The 23087-nt window shown below is 37.9% G+C and overlaps 2 protein-coding genes across 2 annotated transcripts; both read right to left on the bottom strand.

Moving 5' to 3' along the window:
- Positions 1-7804: 7804 nt before the first annotated feature.
- On the bottom strand, positions 7805-8469 carry LOC147563808 (MADS-box transcription factor 23-like). The gene has a single exon (XM_086665109.1). The coding sequence runs from the start codon at positions 8440-8442 to the stop codon at positions 7879-7881; it is 564 nt and encodes a 187-aa protein (XP_086521235.1). The 5' UTR covers positions 8443-8469; the 3' UTR covers positions 7805-7878.
- A 5479-nt stretch (positions 8470-13948) lies between these two features.
- On the bottom strand, positions 13949-22222 carry LOC147563807 (uncharacterized). The gene is made up of 7 exons (XM_086640820.1): positions 21354-22222; positions 19492-19715; positions 18154-18820; positions 17280-17646; positions 16637-16731; positions 15761-15955; positions 13949-14738 (listed from the first exon to the last, which is right to left on the bottom strand). Exons 1-7 carry the CDS (start codon positions 21528-21530, stop codon positions 14121-14123), a joined length of 2343 nt encoding a protein of 780 aa, XP_086496946.1. The 5' UTR covers positions 21531-22222; the 3' UTR covers positions 13949-14120.
- Positions 22223-23087: the final 865 nt, after the last annotated feature.

The following is a 23087-nucleotide window of genomic DNA, read 5'->3' as shown; positions in this document are numbered from 1 at the left end:
TCCCATTATCCGATCTTAACGTCTTCAGCTTTCGACCAGTTTTGTTCTCAACCATTGCTTTCCACACCAGGAATGTGTTGAATACCTCATTCTTATGCTTCAGAAAATAAAGTCAGACAAATCTCGAATGATCATCAACGAATGTAACAAAATACCTGGAACCACCCTTGGAAGGTAACTTTGCCGGTCCCCAGACATCGGTGTGTACGTAGTCTAACACCTCTTTGCTCCTGTGCTTGCTTGTAGAGAACGTCACCCTGTGTGCCTTTCCGAACACACAATGCTCACAAAACTCCATGCAAGGCTTCTTCATGTCCTTCAACAAGCCTTTCCCGCACATCAAAGATAGACCCTTTTCTGACATATGCCCAAGGCGCATATGCCAAAGCCTCGTACTAGCCGTTGGATCCCTTCCACTGATTCCTACTGCTACATCTCCCGTAATTGTTGTCCCCAAAAGTTTGTATAAATTTCCGTAACGAGTACCTCTCATTACCACCAAAGAACCCTTAACGACTTTTATGGAGCCATTCTCTATAATTATCTTACAGCCGTTCCGCTCCACCACACCAAGGGAAATTAGATTTTTCCGCAAATCGGGTATGTGTCTTACGTTCGTCAATGTTCTCACCACTCCATCGTGCATCTTGATCCGTATTGTTCCGAGTCCCACAGTTTTACATATACTATCATCACCCAGTATAACTGTACCACCATCTATACTCCTATAGGTTGTGAACCACTCCCTATTTGGGCACATATGGTGTGACGCCCCTGAATCAAGCATCCACTTATCGAAGATCTTCTCAGACACCTCTGTCACCGAGAAACATTCGTCCGCCTCTTCTGACACATATCCCGCCTCTTGCATCTCTTGTTTCTCCTTGTAGCCTTCGTTCTTTTGCTTCAACTTTCTCTTTGGACAAGCCGCTTTAAAGTGGCCAAGCTCACCACAACTAAAGCACGTTTTCTTGAAAGAGCCTCTAGATTTGGATCTAGATTTCCCGCCCTTTCCCTTTCCTCTTTCATTACTCCTCCCCCTCGTTACAAACAACCCTTGTGCTTGATCCTTGTCTACTCCACCTGACGCCATACTGCTAGTAGCAACCTTACGAAGGTCATCTGCTAATAGCGAATTTCTCGTCTCTTCCATGCTTAGACTATCACCAACAAGCATCAAAGTTTGAACAAGGTTCTCATAGGATTTAGGTAATGAAAGTAACAATATGAGGGCTTGGTCCTCATCCTCAACCTTAACATCAATATCCTTCAAATCTGAGATAATCCTGTCAAACCTATTCACATATTCCTGAATAGAAGAACCCTCTTCCATTCTACATGTGAATAATTTGGATTTTAAGTAGACCCGATTCGTTAAAGTTTTCGTCATGAAACTGCTTTCTAGCTTTAACCACACACCCGCCGCCGTTGTTTCTTCGTCTACTAGGAACGCCACGTCCCTCTCAAGACACAACATAATGGTAGCTCGTGCTTCGAGATCTAACTCTTCCCAATCCTCATCTGACATATCTCCTGGTTTCTTTCCCGTCAACGTCTTGTGTAATTTCTGCGAGATTAACAGATTCTTCATCTGCATCCGCCAATAAGAAAAATCGTTTTTCCCATTGAACTTCTCTATCTCATATTTCCCTGCTTTGACCGTACCACTTCTCGATCCCATCTTCTTCTTCGTTCAATCTCAACAAGGCTCTGGTACCAATTGTTATAACTAAAAGTCGCGGAAGCTATCGAACCTATCCTAGAAATTGATCCGATTATGAAGATTAATCGAAAAGCTAAGTCAAAATCAAATATGCGAACAGAAATTAACGAGGTTCGGCCTAAAGCCTACGTCCTCGGGCGAACAAGAAATCTTTATTGAAGGATAGATGAAGACGACTCACACAACCCGCAAGTTCGTCCCAAGATGGTACCGTATAGAATTTAACTTCTATACTAAATCTTCGACGACCGAGAAATTTAACACCGCTAAAAAACTATGAAAAATTTCTCTCACTCTTGCTCTCTCTCTCTCTAGCTCTCTAAAGAAGAGTTGTTGTTGCTTGTGTTGGTGATTGGTTGTGTTGATCAACCCCCTATTTATATATTATTATAAGCCAAAATTTAGAAACCAATTCTCAAGCTAAAACCGCCTCTATCCATGAAACCAAAGCAAACCGCCTATAGCCAACCAAAGCAAACCGCCTATAACAAATTTGGAAACTGAATTGTAAAACCGCCTCCAATTTGAAATTAGAAACTGCCTCTCACAAAAGGTATTTTACCAAAACCACTAATAACTTCTCTCTCTCTCTTGGATCAAACCGAGAACATCCATCTTCTTCTTCTCCCACTCGGCTTCACCGAGTGTGATCATCATCTTCTTCCCACTCGACATCTTCGAGTGTCTACTCGGTTATAACCGAACACCCATCAAGTCTCTCTCTCGGCTTCATCCGAGAGTGACAATTATCGAGGTATTTATATTTTCACATGGTATAAGAGCCAATTTTTTTTTAAAACCATGACTACTCCCGAAACAACTTCGGAAACTACTCAAGTTCATTATACTTCTAATGGTGGCCCGTTTGATGTTCATCATTCGGATTCTCCAACCACCATTGTCATCACACCACTTCTAACCGGTGATAACTACTCCTCATGGTCACGAGGAATGACAAAAGCCTTACGAGCTAAAGGCAAATTAGGATTCGTTGATGGAAGTATCGAACCACCCACCGATCCTAATGAACTAGTTCAATGGGGACGATGTAACGATCTCGTTTCTAGTTGGCTAATCAATTCGGTTGATCCACCTCTTCGATCATCCATCTTATATGATGAAACCGCCTTCGATATTTGGAAAAATCTTTTTGATCGATTCCATCAAACCAATGCTCCTAAAATCTTTCAATTAAAGAGAGCTATTTCTTGTCTCAAACAAGAGAATTCGGATGTTTCTACATATTTCACAAATCTCAAGGCTCTTCAAGATGAACTCAATTCCTTGTTAATAACTGAACCTTGTATATGTGGCCATGCTCGTTCCTTGATTGAGAGAACCAACCAAGATAGAGCTATGGAATTTCTTCAAGGTCTCAACGATAGATTCTCCTCTATTCGGAGTCAAATTTTGTTGATCGAACCCTTCCCATCTATTCTTCGTATCCATTCACTTATCAAACAGGAAGAAGTTCAACAAAACCTTGTTACTCCGATGAATATTGACTCAAATACTGCTGCCCTTGCCGTTGGTTCAAACTCATATAATCACAATCGTGTTGATGGATCGGATAAACAAAGAAACAAGCGACCACGACCATATTGTGACAACTGCAGGATCCATGGACATGACGTTTCCACATGTTTCAAAATCCATGGATACCCGCCTAATTACGGTCAAAGAAACCGGACCCGAGCTCGACAAGAGCCGTTGGCTGCTTCGGTCACGGACCAAGCTGGACCGGGGGTGCCTACAGCAACATCTCTCACCCCGGAACAATACCAATCGGTTTTGGCATTATTAGATCAACACAAACAGCCCACAACCTCTCTCCGTCTCATCAAAGATCCACTCGTTAACCTCACCGGTAAGTATACTTCATCTTTTCATCCTCCTTGGGTTATTGATTCCGGAGCCGCTAAACATATATGTTCGGCTCTCTCTCGTTTTTCTTCATATTCTCTTGCACCTCCAGACCTATACGTTCGGTTACCCGACGGTTCACGGGTTAAGGTGCACCATATTGGTTCTGTCTATTTTTCCAATAGATTTTATTTACAAGATGTGCTTCATATTCCATCTTTTCAATTTAATCTCATATCTATATCTCAAGTTTCTAAATCTCTTGGTTGTACCGTCTTGTTTGATAATGACTTATGTCTTTTTCAGGACCGAACAACGAGGACAAAGATTGGGCATGGTAGTCTTCATGACGACCTTTACTTCCTTCGCACGGAGCATCCCATCCTTTCGGTTTCAAGTTTAGTTTGAGATAGTTCTAGTCATGAGTCTTTTGTTTTATGGCATAAACGTTTAGGCCATCCTTCTTTTTCACGTTTTCAATACTTTAATTCTAAGCTTCCATGTATGAATTTTAGTTTTTTATCAAATAAAGTATCATGCGAAGTATGTCCACTTTCAAAACAATGTCGATTACCTTTTCCTACTAGTACTACTTCCTCCTCTCATATATTTGAGTTAGTACATGTAGATTTATGGGGTCCCTTTCCGGTTCCCTCCACCTCCGGGTGTCGTTATTTCTTAACCCTTGTCGACGATTTTTCTTGTTGTACTTGGATATTTCTCATGAGTTCCAAATCGGACTCAAATACGTTAATTAAGAATTTTTTTAATTACGTTCATACGCAATTCGATTGCAAAATAAAAACAATTCGATCCGATAATGGAACCGAATTCATGAATAATTCACTACAAAGTTGGTTTCTTGAAAAAGGGATTACCCACCAACGTAGTTGCACCCACACACCCCAACAAAACGGGGTTGTCGAACGCAAACATCGCCACATTCTTGAGGTGGCTCGTTCTTTGCGTCTTCAAGCTCACCTCCCTCTATCCTTTTGGGGTGAATGCGTTTTAACCGCCGTTTATCTCATAAACAAATTACCAACACCTATCCTTCTTGGGAAATCACCACATGAAGTCCTCATGGGTACTCCTCCGAATCTTTCCCACTTACGTGTGTTCGGATGCCTTTGTTTTGCTCGTATTCCTTTGGTCAAAACAAAGATGGATGCTCGTTCTTCCGCCGGCATCTTCCTTGGCTATCCAAGTGGACAAAAAGGATATCGTATTTACGATATCTCGACAAAAAGAATATTCGTCTCTAGAGACGTCACATTCTTTGAAAATCAATTCCCTATGTCCGACTCCTCACCTTCGGCGACAATCTCTTCTCCTCGTCCGACACAATCCCTATCAATCGACGACGACGACATTGCCTTTCCGGCAAGAATTAATTCCCCGTCTAACAACAACGATGACACAGAAGTGCCTGCTGTTCCTGCAATCCCGGTCAGTGATACCGATACAGGGGTGCCTTCAGACACCCCTGTTGAATCGGTTCCTGACCGATATGCCGATGCAGAGGTGCCTTCAGACACCTTTGCTCGATCAGTCCCTGATCCACTAACCGATACAGGGGTGCCTTCAGACACCCCCGATGACACTCCTGTCAGCCCTAATTCCGGGGCTTCTTCGGCTGTTGCCGACCCGACCGACCATGACAGTTCTTCTCAAACCGTTTCGTCGACAGACGATGGGGCTTCGGATTCCGGCCGTCCTTCCCGGTCGCGACGCCCACCATCCTATCTTAACGATTACGTGTGTTCTAACACGAATATAGTCAAGTATCCACTTGAAAACTACTTTTCTATAAACTCGTTTTCTACATCTCATCAACAATTTTTGTCATCGGTACTATCTACTACCGAACCTAGCTCTTTCACTCAAGCAATGAAATCTTCACATTGGAGAGACGCTATGGCTAAAGAAATCTCCGCCTTGGAAGAAAATCAAACCTGGACTATCACCAGCCTACCACCCGGCAAAAGACCTATTGGTTGCAAATGGGTGTACAAAGTCAAGTTCAAATCTGACGGTTCAATCGAACGTTACAAAGCCCGTTTAGTGGCCAAGGGCTACACCCAAATCGAGGGAATAGATTACAGTGACACTTTTGCACCAGTTGCAAAACTGGTAACTGTTCGTGTTCTCCTCTCTCTTGCCGCCATTAAAGGCTGGACACTCCACCAATTGGACGTTAACAACGCATTCCTTCAAGGTGATCTGAATGAAGAAGTTTACATGAAACTTCCCCCCGGTTTTTCATCTCAGGGGGAGTCTAAAGTCTGTCGGCTTCATAAATCTCTGTACGGCCTTAAACAAGCCTCCCGTCAATGGTTCTCAAAATGTTCCTCCGTTCTCATCGAACGGGGTTTCTCGCAATCTAAAAGCGACTACTCTCTCTTTACTTTTCGTTCTCACTCCACTCAAATTTACGTTCTCGTCTATGTAGACGACATAATTATTACAGGAAATAATGATAAAGCTATTTCCCAGTTAAAATTATTCTTAAATACTGCTTTCTCACTGAAAGATCTAGGCCGTTTACAATACTTCCTTGGTATCGAAGTATCTCGCTCATCACAAGGCATCCTCCTATGTCAACGGAAATATGCCCTTGATATTTTAAAAGATTCTGGACTCACCGCTGCACGTCCTTCTGAGTTTCCCATGGAACAGAAACTCCGTCTCAGTCCCACCGACGGCACACCTTTGCCAGACCCGTCGGTTTACCCCCGCCTAATCGGCTGATTACTTTACCTAACGGTTACACGGCCAGATATCACCTATGCCGTAAATAACCTCATTCAATTCATGCAAACACCTAGCCAAGTACACTTAGACGCTGCTCACCGCGTACTACTATACTTGAAAGGTACCCTTGATAAAGGAGTTTTCTTATCTGCAGACAGCTCCCTCCATATTATAGGATACTATGATTCGGATTGGGCTGGCTGCCCTTCAACCCGTAGATCAACTACTGGATACTTCACAATGTTAGGGTCCAGCCCTCTCTCTTGGAAATCAAAGAAGCAACCCACAGTTGCCAAATCTTCAGCTGAAGCAGAATATCGAGCTTTAGCCATTCTTACATGCGAACTACAATGGCTCAAGTATTTACTACTTGATTTTGGAATCGACCACTCCGACCCGATGACAGTTTACTGTGACAATCGGGCCGCTCTTCACATTGCTGATAATCCCGTCTTCCACGAACGAACAAAACACATCGAGATAGATTGCCACGTCGTTCGTGAAAAGATCAAAGACAACGTCATTGCCACACGCTTCACCAGTACAGAAAATCAGTTAGCGGATATCTTCACAAAACCACTTGGTGCAGAACCGTTCAAGAACATAATTGGCAAGTTAGGCGTTACTTCCATTCCCGCTCTAACTTGAGGGGGAGTGCTGGAAGGTCCACTCCACTCGGCCAAACCGAGTGGACTTGGTCCCATAGGAATCCTATTACAACTAGGATTCCTTAGTAGTTAGGATTATATTTAGATAACTATCATAGAAGTTTAGTTCTTTTCAATTTCCTCTTTTGTATCCTATATATACATAGCCATACATAATTGTACAATTAAGTTATTGTGAATAATAAAAGGTATTTTACCAAAACCACTAATAACTTCTCTCTCTCTCTTGGATCAAACCAAGAACATCCATCTTCTTCTTCTCCCACTCGGCTTCACCGAGTGTGATCATCATCTTCTTCCCACTCGACATCTTCGAGTGTCTACTCGGTTATAACCGAACACCCATCAAGTCTCTCTCTCGGCTTCATCCGAGAGTGACAATTATCGAGGTATTTATATTTTCACAGTATATATATATATATACTAGGGTATAGCCCGTGTCTCCGTCACGGCACAATTTCGTGTGAAAATAAGTAGGAAGTGGGGAGGAAAAGAATTTAGTGGGTGGTTTGTAACTAATTTTCTGAAAAAGTGGGAGGGAGAGAATAGTGGGTGAGTGGTTATTTTTTTAGCAGTGAGAAACCGTGGTTTTTTGTGGTTGGTTATCAAAAAAGTGGGAGAGAATTAAGGAGGCTCTGATTTAGTGGTTTTCAGACTCAATTTGAGTCGTTAGATTACAAAACCTTAGATGAAAATCCGACGGGTACGAATATCCAAGACATAAATCTACGGCTCACCTCAAAAAACACCATTGTGCTATATATAATAGATATATATATGTATCAAAATATCCCTTATTACATAGCAATGAACAATGTTGGTTCGTCTCAATCATCTTCATTCACTAATAATGAAACAATCTTCTTTTCGCTAAAACTGTAAATGATCTTCCTCCAGTTTAATAGCAGTTGTAGGAGAAGAATCAACATGAATTTCGTAACTAGTAGCAGCAATTGCAGAAGAAGCAGCAGCAGCAACAGTAGGAGGGGGGACACTTGTAATAGGTTCTGCTGCTATGATCCAAGATGACGAGGTGAGGTGCTCAATCCTCTTCCTGACATTCTGCTTTAAACCTATCACTGCATTATGCACGTATGATAATTTCTCGTAGGAATCGAGTTTGTTTATGTCAATATTATCCCACCAAAACCCACCATCACTAACCTTCCTCCTCTTGTGATCATATTCAATTCTCATCTCTTTCTCTTCTTCTTCAACTTCATTAACGTAACGATCAATAACAGAATCGGCAGATGGATGACCGAACGAGAAGACATTACCAACACCCGAGAAAGCAATCACGGCGATTTTAGCATCGCATTCAATACAAATATCTGCAGCTTTTTTGAAGAGACCTTGACGTCTCTTTGTAAAAGTGACTTTTCTCTTCGTTTCATCTTCAATCTTTTTTATCTCTATCTTCTTCTTCCCCATCTTTTAGTTTCTTGTTTGTGATTGAATGTTTCACTCCGGCACCAAAATATAATCAAGAAACACAGGATGTTAGCAAGATTTGGATATTTCTAATAATGTTTCATCCAAAGATGGTTAATTTCTACTTTCAAGAATTAGATATTTCCAATAGTGTTTCCTCTAACGATGGTTATGATGCAGCCGAAAATTCTGAAAAGAATTAGATCTTCGTCTAAAACTTTTAAAACTCAGAAAAAGTCTTCAGATCTTCGTCTTAAGACTTGTTGAACCAAAACTAAGAAGAATTAACTAAAATACTCAACTTTATTGATTAAAACTCAATGAACTAAACAACTACTAAAGCCCCTTTATATAGCATTAGAGTTTCCTAAATCTAAACAAACTCTAATTAAGAACTTCTAACAAATAAAATACTAGTTTCCTAAACCTAATCTAATAACTTCTAAATAAATGAAATATTAGAATAGAGTATCATAAAAATATAAAACTGCTAAAATTAATAATTCTCTACTAAAAAAATATTATACTACTAAAAATAAATAGATCTTCAGATATCCAAGATAATTGTAATATCTTCTGAACATCTCCATGCAGGTTAATTCTATTTTTAAACTAAACTCCACATAGAAATACACCGATCCTTGAAACTATGTAAAACATGAAGATGATAAAGAAATACTAAAACCCTAAAACAAAAATAAAAAATCAGAACAGGAAAAAAGAAAGATTGGGTTAATACCAGTATTGAAATAACTAGATCTTAAGAGCATCTCCAATGCAAAATTCATAAAAATCTCTATTCATCCTATGTGTCAAGTTTCAATTGAGATTCTCATTCCTAGGTGGCCTTAATAGAGATCCTCAATTTTTTTTGTCTCCAATGTAAAACTCTAAACTTATCTTATTTACTTATGTGGCATAGTTATTTTTGTCAATAAATAATTAGTTATTTTAAAAAATATAGAAGACTCGATTTCTATTGGTTGAAAATCAAATATTGATGAGTTGGACAACTAGAGATATCTCAAGATGACACTTTCTAGAGTGTCCTCTTGAGATATCTTTATTCCACCCTCGACACGTCATCTTAGAGATCCAAATAGAGTGTCGCATTAGAGAGAAGTTTTAAGAAAAAAATTCTAAAAAACCTAGGTGGCACTCAAAGTTTCTAAGATTGAGTGTTGCATTTGCAAAACTCACATAAATCTCTATTCATCCTATGTGTCAAGTTCCAATTGAGATTCTCACTCCTAGGTGGCCTTAATAGAGATCCTCAATTTTTTTGTCTCCAATGCAAAACTCTAAACTTATCTTATTTACTTATGTGACATAGTTATTTTTGTCAATAAATAATTAGTTATTCTAGAAAATATAAAAGACTCGATTTCTATTGGTTGAAAATCAAATATTGATGAGTTGGACAATTAGAGATATCTCAAGAGGACACTCTAAAACTAGAATGTCCTCTTGAGATATCTCTTTTCCACCCTTGATACGTCGTCTTAGAGATCCAAATAGAGTGTTGCATTAGAGAGGATTTTTAAGAAAAAACTCTAAAAGTCTTAGGTGGCACTCAGAGTTTCTAAGATTGAGTGTTGCATTGGAGATGCTCTAAGATAGGCAAGATAAACCAATTCTACTGTTGTTTCAAAATGCAGGATTAAAATTTAGAAAGTTACGGTTTGAATAATGGCGGAAGATCATCTTAAACTCAATGGCTTTTTTTTTATATCAATATTTGGACTACACCTCCGTTTTTTTAAAATTTTTAATTTACACCCCCACTTGGACGGAAACGGTCAACTCTAAGTCAACTTGAGCGTGTGCAATACACAGGCGTGAACCAGGACAATTTTGCCCTTTCTAATCGGGTGGATCTCTGCGTCTCTTAAAATCTAACGGTTGAAACAAAAAACCTAATATTTAATATAGTTGCATCAAAACTTTTCACCAAATTTTTGGAATTGCCGAACCCTCTTCTCTTCTTCAAGAGTTTATATAGATTTCTAGGGTTTCAAACAAAATTTAAGAACTCATCCACCATCTTCTTCATCTACTTCTAGTGTAATTTCAACTTTGGGAAATCAACGGAACGTGATGTATTTCCACGGTATCCTTTTCTGAATTCTTCTCAATTTGACATGAAATTGTACTTAATCACAGAACCTAAATCACCAGCTTTTTCTGAACTTACAAACAAACTAAATCCTAGATGATATGGAATTGATTTTGTTTAATTTCTCATCAACCTTCTCGATGCAAAGACGAGATGATCCATCCACCACGATGAAAGAAGATGGAGTTGTAGTGTGCTCAGCTATGAGATAAAATCCTAACGAAATTAATAACACATCTTCAAATATTAGAATCATGGGTTTTAGCTTATCAAAAGGTATGTGTTGATGAAATTGGTACTTTTACATCTCTCTAGTGCAATTACAGAATTAACTTATGATAATCATGTCCAATCATCTTCTTCTTGGATGGTCTGGATAGTTTATGAAATTTAGTTTTGGGAAGGAAAATTTTGGTTGTTGTCGGGGCAGTTGAAAGTGGAAGGTGAGAAATTAGAAAATGGCGCCAGACTCGGTGAATTTCACCATTAGAGTAATCACTAGGAGTTGGTCGTTTATATGTTTAAATCATTGAATTGGAAGAATAAGCTGCTTAGTAGTTCATCTTACTACAATTTCTTCATTCTTAATCACTAAGTTGGTGCTTGTGAAGGAGAAGATTAAGCTCTTAGTGATGATGGTGGTAGTAATTGGTGAATGTGGTGGTCGATGAAGATATGGCGATAAGTGAAGGTGGAGTGGCGATGGTGGGTTTTTTTTGTGCTTGTGATGGAGGTGATTGATGATGAAGGAGAAGATGATGAGGAAGATGTACTTGAGTTGGAAATTTTATTATAGAGAAGGGTAATCTCGTCCAGATTCGCATGTGTCATTCACACACTCCAAATATAACAGTGTTTTAACGGTTTCCGTCCACTTGGGGGTGTAAATCAAAAGTTTTGAAAAAACGGGGGTGTAATCCAAATATCAATATAATAGCGGGGGGCAGTGTCAAAATCTCCCTAAAAAAAACTAGGGTAAAACTATTGGTTTCACCACAATGGGTGGAACACTCAAATGTGAGCTCCTCCTGTAATAGTTATAGGACAAAGGTGCCTCTATTATCAATTTACAACCAAGTAAAGATTGATTACTCTTCAACAAAAAAAAGTAAACATTGGGACATTGGTAGACATTTGAGGATTCTCAAATGTCTGGGCATTCAAATCCAGACATTTAAGAATCCTGAAACGTCTGAGGCATTCAAATCCAGACATTTGAAAGTCCCAAAAAGTCTGAGGCATTCAAATCTAGACATTTACAAATCTTCGAATGTCTGTGGCATTCAATTATAGACAAAATGTCCGCGGACTTTGGTAGACTTCATGTCCCCAGGACAGTTTGTCAATGGACTCAAGATCTTGCAATGTCCCCAGGACATTTTGTCTGTGGATCAAATGTCTTGAAATGTCTATAAAGTCATTTTGTCTACAAACTCAATGTCTTAAAAATATCTATGAAGACATGTTGTCTATAATAAGTCATCTGAAATATCTACGGGACATTTTGTCTATGAAAGTCTCAATCCACTACCCCCCAATTTTCTTCTAGTAAAAAAGTCAATGGCCCACCACTAACATTTACTTCCATTAAAAAATCACCACTTTTTAACGTGGCAATTTACATAGTAGAGGTTCTAACAAAAAAAAAACTTACATAGTAGAGACTGATTCCAAAGTATTGATATCTTCCTCCTCGGACGACTTTTACAAAATCTCTCGGAGATTAGGGAATGAAACCAGACGTACGCGGGAGACTTTAGGCCTTACAAGCTACATTCAATTCACGAGAAGAGCAAGCACCAGTGACGCGTTTTGACTTAATGCATTCACTTTAAGTCCAAATTATCGGCAACTTATGTTATTGCCTCTTTCAAGTACAAATTAATTTGTGTAGTCCTTGATGTAATTTAACTATTTTGTGGACTCTATTCTTTGATGAATGAAAAGTTAATTAAAAAGAACTTATACATTATAACCCCACTGAGTCAGTGACCGTGTACTGTTGTATTTGCACTAATAACCCCACTTATTCCGTAACCATTAAATATCAAATAGAATGTTTTTCTTAAGACCTAGTTTCTTTCTTTTTGGGAAAAATTCTTATAATTCTTTAGAGTTAGCTATTTCTATTTTACTTAAATCCTAGATTGTTTTCTATTCTAATTAAAATTAAGTTTCCAATATACCATCACATACTAATTCTAATTCTATTCAAATAAGAAACAAACAAAGATATAGAAGTTATAAATTCCGGTACTCAGGTCTTCTTACCCGCTTTTTTTCAAGTCTAGAGACGAGTTCATAGGTTTGAAAGAGATCGGATCTTGCAAAAAAAAATGGAAGACAAAAGAAAAAATAAAGTGTACCCGCTTGTTTACTTACTATTGACATTAACACTTCAAGTTGCAAATGCTACAGTAGAAAGAGTATTCTCTGGTATGAGTATTGTGAAAAACAGATTACGGAATCGAATGGGAGGCGAATGGATGAATGATAATTTACTTGCATACATTGAGAAAGGTGTATTTCATACTATTGGTAATGAAGCTATTGTGCAACGATTATTATGCAACGATTTCAGAAGATGAAAACTCGTCGAAGACAACTATAAATATGTTAATAGGTAAAATTATTATGAATCAATAAAAATCATTTTCTTATAGCATATAAAATTGTTATTTCTTTTGACTTCAATGTTCCCCACATCGAAAAAATCCTGACTTCGCCACTAAGAATCATGGTTTTTAACGAAATAATTTTGAGATTTACATTTTAAATTTTGTTAGCAACCAGAGAAACATGTTGTCTATATAATTAGAGGAGTCGAGATGGGTTGAGTAGAATTATAATCCAAATAAACTCATTTAATTAAACATCTCAAACGATTTCTTTTACGAAAAGAAAAGGTCTTTTCGTAATTTGACATTTCCGTGGTATTTCTATATATTTAACAAAATTTTGAACAGAGTTAATTTTATTCTTGAACAAAAGAATAACGGTGGTGCTCTGGGAACACAGGAAATGGTCGTAATGGCAAATCTTTTAAAAGAACACGACGAATTTTTTGATGTTTTATGGAAACACAATATTTATGACACATTATAAATTAAAACTCTCCTTTTATCTTTAAACACATTTTTTTCTTGCTCCATCTTCTTCACCACCACCTTCTCCTCTCTCTCCTCTTTCACTTCACCTTTCTTTTGGGGGTTCCATGCCAGAACCCTCGGCAAGGGTTTCTAACTCTGGTCGATGGTGAGAAAGTGAGAGAGAAGGAGACGATGGTGACAGCTGCAATGGTAGATCGATAGAAGAGAGGGAAAAGATGAATTTTATTGTTTTTTGGAGAAGAGATTATAGTAATGTTATGGTGGACTTACGTTAAGAATGTAAAAAAATATCACTGTTTCATTTAGTATAAATTTTGCAGGTTTTTACACAATGCCACTGTCAGGCGAATGTTGTATTGAAAACCTAATCTATTATTTCTGGAGCATTACAATCCTGGGTACCATATCTAGGCAAAACCCAATTTGCTAAGCAAAAGAAAAAAAGAATAGTATCACGGTCCTCGCATCTTTTCAACAATATTTCTGCTCTTTTCTTCAATATGCCGTCTCTTTTCTTCAAGTTTCTCACTCATCTTCTTCCCCAAATCCATCATCCTTGCTCTTCTCCCTGTTTTCTTATGATTTACGTCTTCTGCAAAAGAACCAAATTGTCTTTCCCTAGTCATTGACTCTGATAATGACTGATTCCCTTCTGGGCTGTCCAATCTGCTGCTAGCACTGTCAGTGTCGAGTGATTCGTCTTTCTTCAGCAGAGGAGTCCTCAAATCATGTGTCGAACTGTTGCTTGTCGACTGGCTACTGAATGAATTTGCTTCGGATAGCCTACGTTTTGATGAAGATTCCAAATTTTCGATCTGTTCGTTTCTTGGCTCTTGAATGTTCGTTCTTTCTTGAATATTTTCTAAAGTGTTACTAACTTCACCCCTTGGTGGAGCTTCCTCCCTTTGAGAGTTTGGCACATCAAGAGCTGAAGAATCACTAGCCACTTCTTGTTTAACCCATATAAATGGTGCAGTTTTTCGGGGTACCCAGTCATTCTTTTCCGCTAACATCCATGGAACGCATACACTTTCACAATTTGGAAGTACTAAAGTATCACGGATTGATGCCTGCAAAAAGAGATGCAGTTGTCAACCTAACATTTTCAACCATCTGACCTATAAGACGTGCAAATACCAACTCCAAAACACCACAAAAGAACTGGAATAGGGAAAGAAGACATAAGACTCGATTTCGTTTTTTTTTCGCAATCCGAATGTTTGAACACCCTGACCTAATCGGTCCGGACCGGTCGGTACCGGACTCTAACTTCATCGAACCGGTCGACTCGGACATAAACTGTTGGTGACCACCTATTTACTCGGGCGGACTCGGACGGTCGCTCTCAAGAATTCTTTGTCCATTGACCGCCCAAGACCGTTTATTTTACCGGGCCAGTCGGACACCGGACTGTCTCGGTCTGGACTTTCCAATAAAATTTACTTAAAGTCAGAACTTTATTTTTATTACCACAAACAAAATTACTTACAAATAAAGATGTTTAACCAAGAAATCAAAAGTAAATATAAAAAAAAAAAAAAAAAAAAAAAAAAAAAAAAACAGTTGATCATCATTTGACAAGATATAATTAAGCCATGTACTCATGTTTGGTCTTCTAGAGGACTATATGACTATACCCAACAACCATCATATATTCATATGTCTATAAAATTCAACGGTCAACTTCTAAAAATGAGGATAGTTTAGTCGGTCAACCTATTCGGTCGGTCACTCGTACCTGTCGGTTATTTGGACGGTCTATATTGGTCGGTCGGTTAGCGGTCGGTCCTTCGACATAGAATTTTGACCGTGACCGTCCGCCAATTCTTTCGGGTCGGTCAGACACTGACCGTTATGACCGTCGGGTGTCCATGAACACTTTTTATCTCGATCGAACGGGTCGGATAGCGGTCTTCAGGGCCTCCTGACCTCTTACTGAATTTTGCCGAGAGATTCTTACGTTTTACTTTTTGGGAACGTCAAAGGTACGATTTTTCATGGAAATGACTTACAACTTTATCTTGATCAAGACAAACATGTATAATGAGATAATAGCTCTAAAATTGCAAAACTGTAAGAACGATTAGCTGACCTTAAACCTATTCGCCAGGAGACTAGCAACATGTCCACTAGTAATTTTGTGGTCTCCAAAAGAAGACTCAAGGTGGAAATCAATGTCAGGCATTGATGTAAATGCAAACCATAGCTGATCAGAAGGAGGTGGTTTTATATGCAATCTCAAAGTTCCTCGAACTGATGCTATCCTTATACCCAGGGAGATGGGCACCTGCAACTCAAAGGATTCAGCAAAGTGGATAGTTACAACTTGTAGAAGTGTTGACAAATCGAATAACAAAAAGGAAACTCACAAGTCACAAGATCTGAATAGTCAGTATTTATAAAAGAGGAACTTAGTCATCAACAAGAAATTTGACTAACAATCATACAATGTATCATGTATGTACGAAGCAGAATTGTACTGATTTCTTCTTTCAAGAAAAAGGAAGCACAAATAAGATATCACAATAATCCAACACATTTTACTTATGCAGCAAGTCAGTAACAAGTTATATGGTAGAAACTATATACTTAATGTTCATGCGCTTACGGGTCGGACTTTGGTGTAAAAGAAAAAGAAAGTTTGACGCCAAGCAAGGCAAGGAGATTATGTGAATAGGATAAAGGCATAGGTCATAAAAAGCCAGCTGTCTAAAACTCTCTAACCAAACACGAGATTCATCCTAAATATCTCATTATGTAAAAAATATTGTGGTCTCAATAAGTTTCAAGTGTTCCATTGGCCTAAAGATCACATTGAGAAATCCGATAACACAAACGGAGGCCTGCAAGAATTAGTGCGCCTGATTACTCAGCTCTGAGCCTAATAACTCTAACTCAAACCCTATTTACAACTTCTTCAATTAGACTAAACATAAACATATGTAATAGGAAGAGTAGATTTCATAACCTGCGAAACTTGGTTTGCAACAGAATTTACAATTGCCTTCCACCTCGATATGGAAGCTGACTTCCAACTCGTGCTTTTCGAAAGTTTTGACCCGTCTACAAAAAAACAATAAACATCAAATGAAACTAAACCAATCTCATTATTTGATGTATCTTTTAATATATGATCTTCAAACACTTTCATCTTCATTGAAGGAAATGGATTTTTGGACAAGCTATCCTCAAGGTTATCAAGGTTACTTGTTTCCTAGTCATTTATGTATAAACGTGCCAGACGGTTGTTTCACATGCTGCAGTTGGTCTAAGTTCATACATTTGTTCTATACATCATCAAGATTATCTCTTTTCGTCACTCGAATTTTTAGATGATTATCTTTAATGTCAGTATTCTAGACTTTCAATCACATGGAATTCCACAGTTTCCTTTCCAAACTAAAAGTGACAAATCAAAAAGATAGAGTAAAGGCAAAGTATTACCCAGTTAAAATTCAGAATAAAAAAACCCTTTTCCAAAGAAGAACCATAATCCCAATTAGCAGAGGTTGCTCTTATAATGGGTTTAACTCCAGAGAACAAAAGAGCAGTGGACCTGATATAATTAAAAGGTTGTCTATAAAAGGTACGAAGTTCACGTTCATGCTTACCAAGCTTATTATCCTCTTCATGCCTCTTCTCTGCCCCATCAACAATTTCTGCAGAAACGCTCAATTGGTTTTCCAAGTACCCAAAACCTTCTAGAAGATCTGAGGTGGCTTCCCCAGCCGAACTTGACTCCAACCCTCTATCGACGATATCTTTCTGGAAGTCTGGTTCACGAACTTCAAGTCTTGTTTCAACATCTAATATTGCACCTCCAGAATATTCGAAGTCCATTTCAATGGCCCAAACCTCATTCATGTCCATGGGAAGAACCCTCATGGCATGGATGTTGGGCGGCAGACTCCCAAGATCTAAGCCTGTACAAGTTACTGCACCAATGTAACTAGGAGTCCTCATATTGGCCAATGTTCTCTGTCCCCGTACAAAATAAAAGCAACTATCAGCAACAGCAACAAAATAGTACTAAACATTAAACATCAACACTTTTTAGATTTATTAGTAGTAAAACTAAGAGAAAACAAAATTGTAGCTTTTAGGAAATTATAGGAAGCCTTAGGTAATACATATTGAACATAACTGATACTGTTTCGTGAAAGACAACGAAAATCTCAGATATTACAAAGTGATGGACCATAGAGGATGCTTCTAAAAAGATGGAAGATCTGAAAATTTTGAAAAGATTGATCCTTCATACTGATGACAATAAGAGAGTGAGACTTGTGTACCAACATAATTTTATTGTGTGCTCGCACACAACAAAAATGTCATCATAGTACCCAGATACCTTTTTTTTGCAAAAAAATGGATCCTCATAAGAATATTATAAACTCATGGGAAATATAAGTGCTTCAGTTTTTCTTTTACTGTGTTTGTGTTTGCATGTGCCTCTGTGTTTGCCCACAGAAATGAGTAGGGTACCTGACTGCGTTCTTGTATGGCACTCTTCAAATTTATATTCCTTTTGGCATCAAAAAATAAACGCGAAATTAGCAAATTGCAGCAAAGTGTTCCCTCATCAACACCAAACTTCTCATCAAAATTTGTATCTAGGTTGACATGACTATGGTCTCTTGCCTGCGAAGATACACTGTCTTCGTCTGATAATCTGTTAGAAACATTTTCTATATAAGGAAACTTTCCAGAGCTAGTAGCTGACAACAGATCGTGGATGGAACGTGATTTATCGCCCATCTTTCTGTCTTCACGAACTGATGCTGAAGATTCTAGTCCTTTATGTTCATATCCACTCTTAGAAGCTTTTTTTGCAAGCTTTTTCAGAAAGACACGAACCTTTGAAGATGAACCATCAAACTTACTAGTTCTATCTGTAGGCTCACCAGAAACCGCAACAGAAGTTTTCTTAAGTGAAGGGTACCCTGCATTTAAAGATGTAAGGTAAGTCTGGAACTCCTTGTTTAATTTGGCATACCAGTTTACTCTTTCCTTGTCATCGCCTGAAGCTAAACGAAGGGCCTTGCACCATGATTCCTTCTCCCAGGAAGTGTCCAGATATATGTAGAGAATCTTACTTCCATTATACACAGTTGTGTTTCTACCTTCCAGCTTAACTGGATATCTTTTTGCCCTGCATCCCCATACAAAGCAATATTATTTTTTGTAATTCACGAAGACACGAACTACACAAGAAAAATGAGGAGACTGAAAGAACTATATAATTACGTGGGTAAATGACGTCTATACCATACAATACAAGAAACCCAATATTGAGACCTTGATTAACACTGAATCGTGTCAATTCCACACAGTAGTTACACTTGTGCAGTCTGACATGATAAAATCAAGTAATCTAACGCATAGGCATCTACCATAAATAAGCACTAGCAAAGGGGACCCTTGGACTTGACTTGTTCGGATGTTCCTAACAGGCTAACACCTTAATTTATCAATAGAAAAAAGCATAGTGATTAAACATCTTTAATTTCAACCTGATTTTATATATTTTGGGCCACAAATAATAACCCGACTAAGTCAAGTGCCAACTTCATGAGGACCGCAAAAGTGGAAGGAAACACACAAGTATTTTCCAATGTTCATCACAGGAAGACCATCCTCTACTAGGTATCTATATGTTGCTATCTTGTATATAAATAAAATCCAATTCAGTTACGAATTAAAATCATGTGAATATTTCTTGCGTCATCTCAAAGAGTAAGATCTAGCAGACACAATAACAGCACAAGGAAAAAAGGAAAAAAGAAAACAGTATATAGGCATATAAATTCTCAGGTAACTTACCACTTTCTTGTAGAAAGATTTGATGCTGAAACAGATACTATAGTGCAATCTGCAAGACTAATCGTCGCCTGAGAACCATCTGAGTCTGTTAGAATAAGCAACTGATCTTTAATCTTTCCATACTTTTTGACAGGAGAAACCTCTGTGATTTCCTTTTTGGTCTTCTGCTCCTTCGGTAATATGTCCTTTGGAACCTTTTCCACTTCCATTATCCATATCGCCCCCTACAGTTGAAAATATCATTAACAAATCAACGTTGATAGGCTCGGGTGAAGGTGACGATGACAAACTCTGATCAATTTAAAACATAAAACACATCTTTCAATTTGCTGCAAAAAGAGGTAATCAAGTCATCCTCAGTTAAGTTTCAAGCTATGTTGCTGGGAGTACCAGGTCCGGCGAGGGGGGTGGACCTCCTTTAAAAAACTAAGCATGTTGCTTCTTTCCGTCTTCCAGAAAAAATAATATAGAAAGTCAAAAAGGCATGTTTACAAGCTCACGGGTTGGGCTACTATTGTCTTATAAGGCTTTTGTATGTTAAGCTTTACAGCCAACTGATGCCTTTTTCAGTTGGTTGGCTAGCACCTAATTTGGGGGATCTGAGGATCTCGATTAGGTGCGAAGAAGGAAGGACCATGGAAACCTAGGGTGTTCAGACAGGTGAGGTTGGACCATCCCAAATCGATGGCCTTGGGTGTTGAAGATTGCTTTATCGTGTCCTTGACAGCACACGTTTCAAGTAATCATTTTGATTAAAAAGTGAAGGAATTGACTCGTAAAACATTATTTAAAAGGACCTTAAGTTTTATCCGGGGCCTATTACACAGGGAATTTCATATAAAGGTCTTCCAAGCACCGTAGTTTTCACACAAACATATTATCTTATGGCCATAGAACATGTATTATAAGTAAGGATTGAAAATGTACGAAGGTCGGTAAGTGCTTCTCAAGGACCACAACGATGGCATCTTGTAGTCAATCACATCCATGCAAGTAGGAAGTTTAATTTAGGGTGGAGAAAAAATGAAGTAGCTGGTAGTTTAAAGTATAACATATACACATTATAAAGTTTCACATGTACATAAGGGAAATTCCAAAGGTTGAGTCTGAGGTGATGAGCAGCTCTACTTTTATTTGAAACTTTCGGTTGAATCGCTCCCATCGCTCCCTTCCTATTTCTATTATCAAGATATGACTAAGAAGTTGTTTCAATTACTCATTGTCTCATTGTCTCATTGACTCAACTACATCCTTGTCCTTATGTCGATGAATACAACTAAAACAACTACAAAGAAATCCCTTTTTCCAATTATACTACCTACCGAAATCGCCTTCCATTCCATATGAAAATCACGTGTTATATCATTAACTACCACAAAAGACAGTTTAAATTACCCACAACTTCAAACATCTTAGTGAGTTTAATAACAAACAAAGAGTTTCAACCATTTTGATACAAAATGAAGCAACCCAGTGTTCTTTATTTTAAACTATACAGTAACATGCCTAAAATTATGCATACCCTAAATTGTTCCAGTTCCAACTATTAAGGGGGCACATGGCCTTATCGAATTTCGACAGAATTCAATTGTAAAAAGTCACTAATAGTCTAGATATATCTGTACGGAAATCAACATTAACTAACAATAATCAATTCACCATCATAAATAAATGTTCTTCCTAGTTCTTTACCCACCGAAAGCATCTCAATAGTCGGAGTAGTTCTTAAGCAATTCTACTATTTAGCTAGTAATCAATTAAAAAAAATCAAGAAGAATAATCAAATTTAACTCAAATTCCTAATTTCAAACCAAAAAAATTAACATAATTACAGAAAAATAGAACCAAAAAAAGAAGCTTGCCTGCTTGTTGTAAGAAAAAGAAAGAGATTGTTGGGGATCGAGGTCGTGATGAGAAGAATCCTTCGAACTCTTTTTAGGGTTTTTGGTTAATCGATTAAGGAAGTGACGAAGTAATAAAACTTCGGCGACGATGATCGTCAAAGCTCCGAAAAGAAACCCCAGAATAAGAGATAACATTGGGTTTTGATTATAAGAGTTCAAAGAAGGAATTATAGAGAGAGAAAGTGCGTGTGTGTTTTTGTTCTGGTAAGATCATGAAACCGATGATCGATCAATTTTAGGGAATTGAGTAAATGAAAGTTTTTAGAGAGAGAAAGTTTTAGAGAGAGAGAGAGAGAGAGATTCGCACCCTCATATATAGAGTGTGGTTAAGAAGGTTCAGTGATTATTCGCGCGTATCTCGATGTAAATCTTGATTTTGTTTGTTAGTAAAAATCTAACGGTATTTAATTTGAGTTCTGACACGTGAATGGTATGGAAATGGTAAGATTCTATAAGCGCCCCGTATTCTTACTCCACATCCCCCCCATTCTCTAGGGGTTTATTTTGAAAATGAGCACCCCTTGACTTCTTCTTCTTCCATTTATAATTAGTCAAATTAAAATGACTGAAGTCAGATGATTCAAGTCGGACGCCTGAAACAAAAAATGTGTCTCTATCTTATTCACATAGTTCCAATTATTTATACTATTTTGATGCTTTATCTCAAGGGATGTGATTTCATGTGAATTACTAGGTATAAGTTATAACCATGTAAAACAATACACTTTTGTCAAATATTTGTATGAAGTTATCATATTACAAAGTTACGTCAAAATGCATAACCTATGTCGATAGGACAAAACTGTCAAAAATAAAAACTTGTATACAAGAGCGATGCATTTTAAAAGTACATATAAGAGCATCTCCAATGGGACACTCTAGTAAACACTCTAAAAATCTAGTTGTCAAGTGTCAAATAAAGATTCTCTTTCCTAGTGTCAATATAGAGACACTCTACATTTGTTTGGTCTCCAATGGAGATCTCTAAAATCTCTAAAATCTCTTACTTAATACACATGTCTTTTTTCAATTCAATAGATAAAAAGTAGTTGAAAAGCAAAGTTTTCTATTGGTTAGAATTATAAAGTAACACTTAGAGAGTCTCAAGTAGACACTCTCATTTTAGAGTTTCTCTCTCTAGACACTCTATAATAAATGTGTCCACTCATAATAGAGTGTCTAACAAAGTGTTCCATTGGAGATGATTTTTTAACAAAAATTTCAAAAAGTCATATGTGGCACTCTAAGTGTTAGAGATTGAGTGTCCCATTGGAGATGCTCTAAGTAAGAATATGTAACCTATTATCGAAATTAAATGACTTTCATGTGACAAAAATATATTTCTCATTCACATATAGATATCTGTGCTTAAATATAGGCCACATTTGCTTAGGGCTGAGATAAAAACACCTTCATCTCAATCTCATTTGCAATAGAGACAGGGTTCTTGAGTTAAAGCCTATAAAAGAACCCATGTGGAGTCAATAAAAAATTTAGAAGCACAACCCAAATACTTATGGCACGTTCAGGATTTTGGCAGGCTCCATATATGGAATTGCAGAACCATGTGAAGTGCGTCCCCACAGTTGACAAGAGACTAGAAAAGTCCATTTGATTGAGTATACATATGCATCTGCCATACTCCAACAACCACTCTCCAACTACCACTCTGTACAAGAATCTCAATTAGTT

The sequence above is a fragment of the Eschscholzia californica genome, unplaced genomic scaffold (genome assembly GCF_041429995.1).
Source record: "Eschscholzia californica isolate CP2 unplaced genomic scaffold, dmEscCali1.0.p SCAF_1, whole genome shotgun sequence".
In the NCBI taxonomy this organism is placed as follows: Eukaryota; Viridiplantae; Streptophyta; class Magnoliopsida; order Ranunculales; family Papaveraceae; genus Eschscholzia; species Eschscholzia californica.
This window is presented reverse-complemented; position numbering and strand designations above follow the sequence as displayed.